This window comes from Sinocyclocheilus rhinocerous, unplaced genomic scaffold, assembly GCF_001515625.1.
Source record: "Sinocyclocheilus rhinocerous isolate Xijiao unplaced genomic scaffold, SAMN03320098_v1.1 scaffold502, whole genome shotgun sequence".
NCBI classification, from domain to species: Eukaryota; Metazoa; Chordata; class Actinopteri; order Cypriniformes; family Cyprinidae; genus Sinocyclocheilus; species Sinocyclocheilus rhinocerous.
This window is the reverse complement of record NW_015641028.1, coordinates 241,772-253,462: the sequence shown is the minus strand read 5'-3', so window position 1 is coordinate 253,462 and position 11,691 is coordinate 241,772. Positions and strand designations below refer to the sequence as shown.

Below are 11,691 nucleotides of genomic sequence, written 5' to 3'. Positions count from 1 at the left end.
TTTTGGAAGGCCAAACAAAGTAGTTTCGCTTTCACAACGAAAAACACAGCGGCCTAGCGTGAGGGGAAGCCCCGGCTTAGCGTGCGCTGAGGCCGGGATAGAGTGAGCTGAGGCCGGGCTAGCGTGAGCGAAAGCCTCGGCTTAGTGTGAGCTGAGGCCGGGCAAGAGTGAGCTGAGGCGGCGGGGTCGAGAACGGCGGTCCCGGCGAAGGAGCGGTGAAAACGGTGAAAGCATATCCGGTGATCCACAGCACTAAGTTGATGTATTTCCTCAGCGACCAGCACAGATCAGCTCTAGGCATGGCGAAGCGGATATCGTCCTCTTTTGGAAGACCAAACAAAGTAGTTTCGCTTTCACAATGAAGCACACAGCGTCTTCAGGACATGGCTGCAGCGTCAACAATACTACAGCGAGAATAAAAGTTATGCTTTCTTTCTTTGCGTGAACATTTGGGCGGCTTTATGCAAATCTTCCCACATAGTGAGGTAGGTATGTGGGGGCGTGTTCGAACGAGCCGTTTTAGGTAGGTGTGGCTAACTCTTAACTTTTATAAAGAATATCTCTTTGGATTTGAGACTTTAGTCTTTGCAACTTTACAGATCTTCTTTATGCACCAAGAGCTTGTAACACTCTAAAGAGAAAGGAAAAAATGAAATCGCATCATATGACCCCTTTAAGAGAGCAAAGCGCGTGACGCCCCACTGAAACGTCTCGGTAAACTTGGAAAATGACTTTTCTCATTACCTCGAGGGATTGAGATGGCCATGCTGACAGGCTGCATATATAAAGGAGAACAGCATGAACATGCTTAATGCAACTGTGGAAGCAAAGCGCGCGGACCTGTGGCATTTAATTGCAACCTTTACGCAAAGTCGCTCTTCTGGACTGCCTCCTCAAGTGGATTGCTTTACTAGAAAAGATTGGAATATTTCGGAAATTAAAAATAAATAAATAATAAGTAAACGTATACAACACACATTAATTTTACACTTATTTATGAGTGTGTGTGTGTGTTTATATTAATCTAATTATTTTTGCAGTCTGCACATTTTGTGTCTGTTAGTATAAAAACACCTGTCTTGGATTTTCAAGAAGCTCCCTAGTGATGATTTGATGAAATTTTCCTTATCTTTTTCATCCCAATGCCCGCCCTAATCGCTGTCATGGAATCGTTTGGGTCTTCGGTCACCGAGTCTACCGACATCACCACACCGGACGATCCGTTCTCGGGTCCCCTCAAGTCTGTTGCGCCCTGGAATTACACTTTCCTCGCCTGTCTGATGTTCATAGTGACTTCACTGTCTATAACAGAGAACTTCGCCGTTATGCTCGTGACGTTTAGATTCAAACAATTAAGGAAACCGTTGAATTACATCATTGTTAATTTATCTGTTGCTGATTTTCTAGTTTCGCTGACAGGAGGCACTATAAGTTTTCTAACTAATGCACGAGGTTTCTTCTTCCTGGGCGTCTGGGCGTGTGTGCTGGAGGGATTCGCTGTCACTTTTTTCGGTGAGTTATTATATAACAATACCGAGACGTGTAACATTTATTACTTTAAACAAAATAGTACATGTTATGCTAATAATAAAATGTATTGTATTTATTTATTAGTACTCATTCCTTTGCTACTAGCCACTCCCAGTGACAATTCTATTGTTATTGGCAACAAATTGCATATTTTTGCCGTTCTGTTTTGTTGTGGTATGTATTACACTTGTTGCTGGTGTCTTTTATAGTTTTATTCTTTAAATACTAGTTTTATTTCTTATTTACTACCTACCAGTAATTATCCCTGTATATTTGTTAGTAACATGCAATTTGTCACCAGTACTTGTTGGGATAGTGACTAAGTAACAAAGGAAAAATTAATAATAATAAAAAAACTACTAGCAACTGAATAGATACAATTCACTGTTGGATTACTTTTTTTCTTTGTTATTTATTTTTTGGCAGATTATTTATAATTTCTCTCTCTTTTTAAAAAAAATTTTTTTTTTACAACAAATGTAATGGTTAAAATTTGGTTACTATAGTAAAACAATGGTAAATTTGTGGTAACTATAGTTATTGTAGTAGACCATGATAATTTTTCATCTATTTTCATCCATCCGTTCATTTTCCAAACCACAGGGTTTTAGTTATACTGGAGCCCATCCCAGCATTTTAGGCCATAGTCAGGGAAACACCCTGGACAGATGGGCAGTGGTGAATTGTCATAAGTGTAGTAGGAAATTAAATTTTAATAATTAAAAGGTAATTAAAGAGTACTAGTGACCTAAAAAAGATACTATATAGTTTTACTGATGAATGTTAAAACAAAGCCCTGATTTCATGCATATTGTCTTTGTTTTACTAATCAGCCCATTTCTTCTACGTAAGAAAAAATTTTGCTTTGCTAAATTATAATTATGGCATAAAAAGTAGAAATTATGAAATGCAAAATCATACTTGTGAGATATAAAGTTGAAATTATGACAAAAGTCAGCTTTTTATCTCATCATTTAGACTTTTTATATTCACCAAAGCATGATTTTTTTTCTTATGTGGTGGCTTAATGGCTTCCATATGCAATCAGGTAATCAGGGTCTTGTTTGAACTTGAGGAGTTGCCCCTCCCTGCAGTAAACATCCATTAGTTGTTTTTGTATCCCATGCTCATAACTTTTTATGTAAAATAATTGCGAGCTGGAATCTTATGAATTCATTTTAACAGTAAAAATTACACAGACCTTCTGTTTTCATGTCTTTTTAAATGTCAGTACAGGTACATATTATATTACTGACTCAGCACAGTAATAATGGGTGTACTTTCTTGGTTTCTAGGAATTGTGGCTTTGTGGTCTTTAGCAATCTTGGCATTTGAGCGTTATTTTGTGATCTGTCGTCCTCTGAAAAATGTCCGACTGGGAGTCAAGCATGCAGCTATGGGTCTTGTTTTCGTTTGGACCTTCTCCTTCATCTGGACAATCCCACCAGTTTTTGGCTGGAACAGTTATACAGTCAGCAAAATTGGTACCACCTGTGAACCCAACTGGTAAGCTCAAAATACTGTTTCACTGAATCTGCCTACCTTCATTCCTTCATTCACTCACTCACTCTGTTTACCTATTATTTGTTCCTCTCTCGCTCACAGTCTTTCAATCTCTGTCTGTCTGTGTTTGTCTGTCATGGCCATGTATGAAGAGAACAACATCCACAATATGATGTTATTGATGAATACTAATGTGCCTTGCACATGTTCCTTAAAGTGGCATCATTTGGAATCAGACAAGGAGTTAAAGTCAAGGCTTCTTCCTGTGTGTTATATTGTGACAGAAAAAAAGGAAACCACTTATAAACCCAAGGCTGATTCCATGCAGCCATCAGTTGAAAAATTGCTTTCAAGAGACTGGTACAAAACATTTGTGGCTGTGGCTGTGGCTGTGGCTATGGTTTGGCCTTGGCCTTGGAACGCAAACAGTGCACAAACAATTGAATAGGGAATGCACACTGACACAGAGAAGACCAAGGATGGGGAATATTTTTACCATTGTGGGGCATAGTTACATCCGTGTTGATGTTCAATAGAGTAGTGTAGTTTCTGCAGGTGAGAGCTCTGACAGCTAAACAGTAAATGTAAGTTTGTAAATTTTGGTTTTTCTATTCAGTCTCAGTGATCCAAATTTTGACACTGCCTTGAGCTTGCAGGTGCTTATTACTCAATTATGTTGCAATGTTTGTTTGGACCAAATAAAGCACTTCACAAAGCACACTAAGCATATTATGCAATTGTAAAACATGCACACGTGCTTTTAATGTTAAAGATTTGTGCACAACTCATTATTATCCACGCTAATGTTTGTGCTCAAATGGTGTGTTCAAGTCCTCCTGGGAAGTTTGTATTTATCAGTTGGGATGTCGTAATTATGAAGTCAAGTGCATTCGAGTCACTTTAGTCGGAGCAAGATGGTGATGTACATGTACCTAAAAAAATCACCTTTAAACTCTAAAAAAATTAACTCTACTTTAAAAAAGTGATATATAAAGAATGTAAGAATGTGCATAAGGTGTGTTTTTGCTTTTTTTTTTTTAATCTTTTTTTTTTTTATGAAGATGCTGCATGATGCTATCATATTTTGTACATCCAATTATGCTAGTTTCATTGTAAATAAAAAAACAAACAAATAAATACAGACTGCTTCCATTGCGGCTGACATATTTTCTCACTGACACGACCTCAACTCGGAAACTTGGGGCTTAAAGAAATATTTTCCACTTGTAATTACAACTTTGTGGTGCCATTCATGTGCATTCAACTCGTAAATATGATCTTTTTCTGACATGACTTGAACACACCAAAAGTACCTGCTAGATGACATTTAGGAAAAATTGAGGAGGTCTAAAGTCTCTGTTTTTTTAAGGTACTCAACTGATTACTACGACCACACCTACATCATCACCTTTTTCGTTACGTGTTTTATCCTTCCTCTTGGTGTGATCATTATCTCCTATGGCAAACTTATGCAGAAACTCAGAAAGGTTGGTAATATACTCTTATGTTGATTTTAATTTTTTGTTTTATAGCAGATATAAATGAATAAAGAGGAAAAAAACTTGGTAACACGTTACAATAAGGTTTTCATTTGTTAACATTTAGTAACTAACATAATCTAACAATGAAAAAGTTTTCTAAAGCATTTTTTTTTCATTCCAACATTTACTAATACATTTTTAAAATCAAGAGTTGTAGGCCTACCTATTAATGTTATTTAATGGACCTGAGCTGACATGGACTAACAGTGAAACGTTAAAGATGAATAAATACTGTAACAATATATTGCTCGTTGTTAGTTAATGTGAGTTAATGCATTAAATATAGTAAAAAAAATGGAACCCTATTGTACAGTATTACCAAAAACTGAATAAAACTGGCAAAACAACAGAGAAGCTTTTGAGGTTCTGTCTGGTGTGCCTACTGTACATTAACATTAACTTACTCTTGGACTGCATTTAATCTTAGAACTCTAATATGTTTAATAGGTGTCGAACACTCATGGAAGGCTGGGTAATGCGCGTAAGCCTGACCGAGAGGTGGCGAGGATGGTCATTGTAATGATAGTTGCGTTCATGGTTGGATGGACACCATATGCAGCATTCTCAATTACTGTCACAGCCTGTCCCACAATTCATATTGATCCTCGCCTGGGCTCAATACCGGCCTTCTTCTCAAAGACTGCAGCTGTGTACAATCCCATCATCTATGTCTTCATGAATAAGCAGGTATGTCTTTGCCATTTGTCATCCTTATCTGGCATTTTCGGATCATTTACACATTTTATTAAAAAAGTTTAGGGTGCCACGCTGAGAAAAAATCTGATGAGAGGCTTTTGTATTTTATATATTAAGAATCGATTTGTAGTGTTTTTATATTTTTATGCCATCAATCAATAAAAGACAGAAAAGCAACAAGGAGCAGAGACAGTAAATCTTACATGACATATATAACGTACACAATTAAACAACAAACTCACCTAAACACATATTTTTTTTTTATAAAATGTGAATATAAAATATGTATAAAAACATGTCTATTTGTCTATCTTTTTTTCTTGTCTTTTTTTTTGGGGGTTATTTTAGCTGTCTTGTCAGAATTGACTATGCTTTACTAGAAAAGCCATTGCATGAGCAGGTGGTCTGAACTTTTTTTCTTTCATCATATGTCAGAGACAAATCACAGACATCTGATGCTCTTTACTCTGACAGTTTTGGTTGAGGAGATTCCATTTTTCTTAGTTCAAAGGTGTATTATATATTCAAATTTAATGTTAAAATTCACAGAGGTATTATGTTCCATATATTCCCATAGAAAACTGTTGTATATCTCTCGAGTTATAAATCCACCTCAGGAAATGTTTGGGTGCTATAGCTTTCCAAAGGGGAGGTCTTAGGTCCCACAATTCAATTGCTTCAATTGCTTTGTTGTCCTGGGCCTGGTTTAAACCTCTGACTATTTCCATTTTAAAGATGTTCTGTATTCTCAGAGGAGTTACGTATTATGAGTGATACAGTCGGCACAGTTGCTCCATGATATCTTTTTTTTTTTTTTTACATATACATTAAGCTCGTAGGGAGATTTCTCCTCAGTGTCCCTGTAGTGTGCCTTTTGATGTAAAGGGCGAAGCAGTGATCTTTTGTAGTCATGTGACTCTGATGACCACCCCTAGGATGTGGGTCTCAGGTGGTTTGGAGCGGAGGCTGCTGGACCCCTTGAGCTGTGCACATCTTCCAGAACTAACCCAATTCCTTCCCAGCTGTTCCCAGAATATATTCAGGTCAAGGGTCACAGGGTCGCAAATTTCTCTGATGTGAGAGAGAGAGAGAGACAGACTACATTATGGAGACACGAGAACAAACACTCATGAGTGAGAATAGGGATGGTTTATATAGCATCAGTAATGCTGCACTGTGTTTGTTTGGATATCGCAAGAGCTCTTGAGCATATGGAGAATCCTACAAACATTTAACATATCATATATAGGCTTTTTTATTGAAGTTTGCTGTTATTTGGTGTATTCAATAAGAATGCAAAGTTGATTGTCAGTCTTTTCTGACATGGATCATATATGGAGTTGATAGATTCGAAATATAACATATACGGCTAGATTTTATTGGCTTTTTCAGTTGTCCTGGTATAATCAAGTGTTAGTTATTATGCATTAGGTAACATGAACTAACAATGAACAATATTTTTTTAGTATTTATTCATCTATTTTAATGTTAATTCATGAATATACAATTGTTTGTATTTGTTTATAATATATTACTGTTAATTATGTACAAATTGTAATATTAAATGAAATATTAAAACGTATTAGCTGTAAAAGTATATGAACTTAGACTAATAAATGCTGTAGATGCTTTGCTCATTTTTAGTTCATAACAAAATGAACATTATTGTAAAGTGTTATCGTGCTTAATCTAACATTTTAACAGCTTATGTTGTTGTATAAGCAGTTAAAGTTTTCTGTGACTTTCCATTTCAGATCAGTGCAGTTTGTCTTTGTACCTTCTGCTTGTATTATTCTGTAAATGTATACTGACCATAGTGTTTCTCTGCATTACAAATTTGACCAAGAGAGTAGCTGGTATTATAATTACCCGTGGTACCTAATTTTCATCCAGTCCAACCAAAACCTTGAGGAAATGAATATATTTACTTCTCATGACCTTATCTGCTTTAATTAAGGTCAAAATGTCCTTGTTTTTACATAGAATACATCTTGCTTAATGACCTTTTCCTCGTTTCAATGCAGAAGTTGTGCAAAGGTCTAACTACTGAAAACAAATCTCTACATGGTGGCACAGAGACCGGAAATATTAATCAAAGTGTTTCTTTTGAGTTCATAAGAAGCATAATTAATAGCATAATTAAAATTGCGCATTTTATTTGTAAGTGTGTGTCATTTCTTTGATATGGAAAGACCATGATCCTTATTTACACTGAATCCAACATTCTTTCTCTCAGTTCAGGAAGTGCCTGATCCAGATGTTTAAAGGAAATGTCACCAATCTGGACTCCACCAATCTGAACCAGACATCAGACAAAGGGGCCATCACTGCCACAGCAGAGAGTCACCTTGGAGTGATGTCCACCATTGCAGCTCGCGTGCCTATGTCCATGTGCAACATGGAGAAGAGTGATGATGAAGAGGAAGAGTCAGAGCAAAGCGGGAATGAAGGTCCAAAGCAGCTCCCTTTATCGGATAGTCGAGTGTGTCCTTTGTAGAGAAGGACTAGTCTGTCTGAATAAATGTATACCTTTAATCTTACCTGTTGTCTAACTAAAGCATAAATCCTACAGTTGTTACCTCTATTGGAATGCATATGTTAGAATGTATTGTTTGTGTTTTCACACGTTCCTTGTTTGTTGTTCGTATTTCTTTATGTTGTGGCGATTTGCAGTCTTGGCGTACTGTGTACTTGTCGGTATTGCGATATTACCTTACATAAACATGAAGGAGGCAGGCAATACATTTCCATACTGTCCTCTGAATGAACGCTATTTGTTTTTCTGATCTGTCTCCTCTCACTACGGTATATTGCTGATTGCACACTAGTACCAGTGGGGATGTTTTGTTTGTTTGTTTTAATGGCAACTGAAATGAAAGAATATAGTATTGCAATAGCTTTCAGGTCAGAATACTGACTTTCATTTTATGATCATTAATAGTCTACTTAAAAAAGATATTGGTTCAAAAACCAAAGGAGAAAGTGATCCTTCGTTGTTGAGATAAATCACAGGAGTCTTAAAGCAAAAACAACACAAACAGCCGAACAGCAAAATTAAAATGGCTGTTCTTGAAAATATAAAATAATCACTCAGCTTGTGATGTTTGCTTCTTCTGGTTGGACTGCTGTTTTAAAACGGACATTGATGAGCTGCTCTGTATCACAAAATCTAAACCTGACCAAAGACGGTCATTCTAGTGCATGTTTACATAGAAGAAAAAAACCCCCATCTACACATCTCAGAATCTAACACAAACTGCTGTTTGATACCATAACAATTTATTTAGTGAACTAACGGGTCAAACAGGTTTGGCAGGGTATCTGCTTTGCAATATAGTAATAAACCATGCAATTAACATCCTCATCTGACAATTCAGTTTCTTGTCTATTGTTGAATTTGCAGTCTTGTTTTGAAAGGTTTAATGACTCAAGAGTGTTTATCAAATTGTATTTATTTAGTAGCCTATGTACACTTTGGTGTATTATTGCTTGTGAGTTTGAATGAACTGTCTGAATGTCTTATTAGGCCATAATGTTCGTTGTTTGCTCACAATTTCTGTCCAAACTGAATATTGATAATTGATGTTTGTCTGCGGCATGCCAAGTAATGTTTTACTTGTGTATTGTTTTTCAATGTCTTGGAGTCATTTAGATTTGGTATCATATTTCAATGAATATGATTTTTCAAATTTATTTTTAAAAACATGTCAGTGTTGTTGAACACTAATAAAACAACTTGCAATAACTTTCCAGAGTGGTCACTACTTATTATAGTTCAACACAGAGGCACATTGTGAATCAGTAATGAATATATATATATAGTACTGTGGCAAATCCAATGTGTTTATTCATATATTTTTATATCACACAAAGAAACCTGAAATAACACAGAATCTTTGAGATGAGTGTTGAGTGCTGTAGGCTCCCTTAAGCTCAGAAGCACTCTTTCAACATCAGACTGGTGAATGAAAACATCTGAATTCAATTTCTCCTGGCCATGGTTTGTTATCACCCTGGGTAGTGAGAGTAACCAAGTATCAGAGCACAGAAGAAGATTTATCAACAGAGGGCCACCATGCTTGTTCTCACTCAGAGGAAGTGAGTCAGAGGAGGTGAACAATTTTGTCCTGGAATCTTAAAGGAATAGATAAAAAAAGAAAAAAGAAAATAAAAGAAAAATGCTGAAAACGTACCCTCAGGCCATCAAATATGTTTAGCATTACATCACTTGCACACCAATGGATCCTCTGCAGTGAATGGGTGCCGTCAGAATGAGAGTCCAAACAGCTGATAAAAACATCACAATAATCCACAAGTAATCCACACAGCTCCAGTCCATTATTAACTTCTTTTGAAGTGAAAAGCTGCGTGTTTGTAATACACAAAATCCATAATTTTAATGTCAAACTGTCACTTCTGGCCAAAATTCCAGTCTATAATCCATAATAACACTTCCTTCAGCAAAAAATTCCATCCCCTGTTGTCCTATCACATCAAAATCCACCTACATAGTTGTTCAGCACTGTTTTGGACTGTTTGATCCATGCATATTTCTCTCCTGATTCAGACGAGACAACTTTTCACTGGAGAAAGCAATGATTAGAGGAAGAAGCAAGTTTGAAGCAACAGTTTGAAGTTAAAAACACCTTAATAATGGATTTGTTAATTACAAACACGTAGCTGTTAATTGATGGACTTGAGTCATATAGATTACTTGTGGATTATTGTAATGTTTTTATCAGCTGTTTGAACCTCAGCTGTTCTGATGTTTACTGCAGAGGATCCACTGTTGTAATGCTAAACGTTTTTCAAATCTGTTTCAAGTCATATATTGGATGGCCGCATTGGCCTGAGGGTGATTAAATTTCCAGCAGATTTTGGGTAAACTATTCCTATAAATCCTATGTTACCTATATCAGCAACAAAGACAACAATGTTTTCTTCAAACTCGGAGCTTATGGTAAAATAAGGAAAGGTGGTTTATTAATAGATTTGAATTAAGCTAAACATATTAATTAAATGTATTTCATCCTTAAAGTTTTCAAATTCAGTTTAATAATGGATAATACATCATACAGCAGATGAAAGTGGCCTCAGCAATGGGCATGAACAAAGATGTCTTCTGAACAAAGGTACCTTTCCCCTAAAGCATTAGCAGACATTCCAAGGCATTCGATCGGACTTATGAATTTCAAATATTATTCCTAGTATGTCACACAATTCTGTGTGATCAATGACAATTACAAAGACCTCAAGATTAAAGTAGATGGGTTTAAAAGATGACATTTTTGCAGCGCTTTTGAGCCCTTGATGTGTATCAGTGATATAGTCATTAAAACAGTGTGAATACATCATGCCCTATAGCATACAAATTTTTTATGTGACATATACATCATAAACATTCATGTTACTATCCTCAGGGGATAGTTTGTGTGTGTGTGTGTGTGTGTGTTAAACATTAATAGAAAGAGACAGAAGATATATATATCCACCTAGTTTTTTAAAAGTTTTTTTAATAATGCTGTGCTATAACATGAACATTAGGTCAGATCTTATCACTTCGAACTTATAAGCTTACCCATAATACAACAGGTTTTGCAACAGGTTTTCACACTGAAATATCTATAGATTTAGTCACACTTATAAATGTGCCTGGCAAAACAAGAAATTAAACATATATGGTTGGATTTTCATTGCATCTTTACAAGCATAAAATAATTCTTTAATTGCTTTAAATTTTTTAAAATAAAATCTTTGCTTGTTACAGTTGAATGATGACCCAGTGATGCTGTTCCCTTTGTTAGAATATTACGCAAACCACCTAAATATGCATGGAAATACATGTCTGGCTACAAAAATCTTTTGGTATTTTGGTTTTACATTATTATTTTGTCTTGAAATGCTGAATTTTGTCCATGTCTTTGTCTCATTTCTATGTTAATTTTTTGAGCTTGTATTCTTCTGTGAAGGTTTCAGATTGGTATGAATTTCAAGATTTCTTGCTATAGAAATCTGCAGTGCCTGAGGTGCTCTGCAGTTACAATTCATCGGGCATGCTGAACTTTTTTGGTGGGAACTACTAATAGGAAATCTCCAAAGCAATGTGATAAGAACAGGCTTAGCTTGGTCACGGGGCCAACATGCCTGTTTACACAAACAGCAATGAGGTGACTGTAGGGCTCACTTGAAATTAATTACTTTCTGCAATTTTCTCTTTCATTTGAAGGTAGTGGAATGCCATGTGTGTATTTTTCATGCCATTTAACACACAGTATCTACTTTGTGAAATCATCAGTAAAAGGAAAACAGTGTTGTCGGGAATTCTAATTTGCGACTTGCAAAAATGATAAATGTCTGTTAACAGTCTAGATAGCATATTACATGATACTTCAGACTATATTGCTGCTTTATTAAATTAAAC

General features: G+C 35.9%; 1 protein-coding gene across 1 annotated transcript; it reads left to right on the top strand.

Annotated features, from left to right (window-relative positions):
* Nucleotides 1-778: 778 nt before the first annotated feature.
* On the top strand, nucleotides 779-8,485 carry LOC107754082 (vertebrate ancient opsin-like). Its single transcript, XM_016570397.1, has 5 exons — nucleotides 779-1,512; nucleotides 2,826-3,036; nucleotides 4,403-4,520; nucleotides 5,022-5,261; nucleotides 7,507-8,485. The coding sequence occupies exons 1-5, from the start codon at nucleotides 1,143-1,145 to the stop codon at nucleotides 7,765-7,767; spliced, it is 1,200 nt and encodes a 399-aa protein (XP_016425883.1). The 5' UTR covers nucleotides 779-1,142; the 3' UTR covers nucleotides 7,768-8,485.
* The last annotated feature ends 3,206 nt before the right edge of the window (nucleotides 8,486-11,691 follow it).

Bases quoted from the DNA above. Each gene is read 5' to 3' on its own strand.
- LOC107754082 (XM_016570397.1), top strand. From the start codon at position 1,143: ATGCCCGCCCTAATCGCTGTCATGGAATCGTTTGGGTCTTCGGTCACC. The intron at 1,513-2,825 runs GTGAGTTATTAT...CTTGGTTTCTAG, and splicing joins ATTCGCTGTCACTTTTTTCG to GAATTGTGGCTTTGTGGTCT. The intron at 5,262-7,506 runs GTATGTCTTTGC...TCTTTCTCTCAG, and splicing joins ATGTCTTCATGAATAAGCAG to TTCAGGAAGTGCCTGATCCA.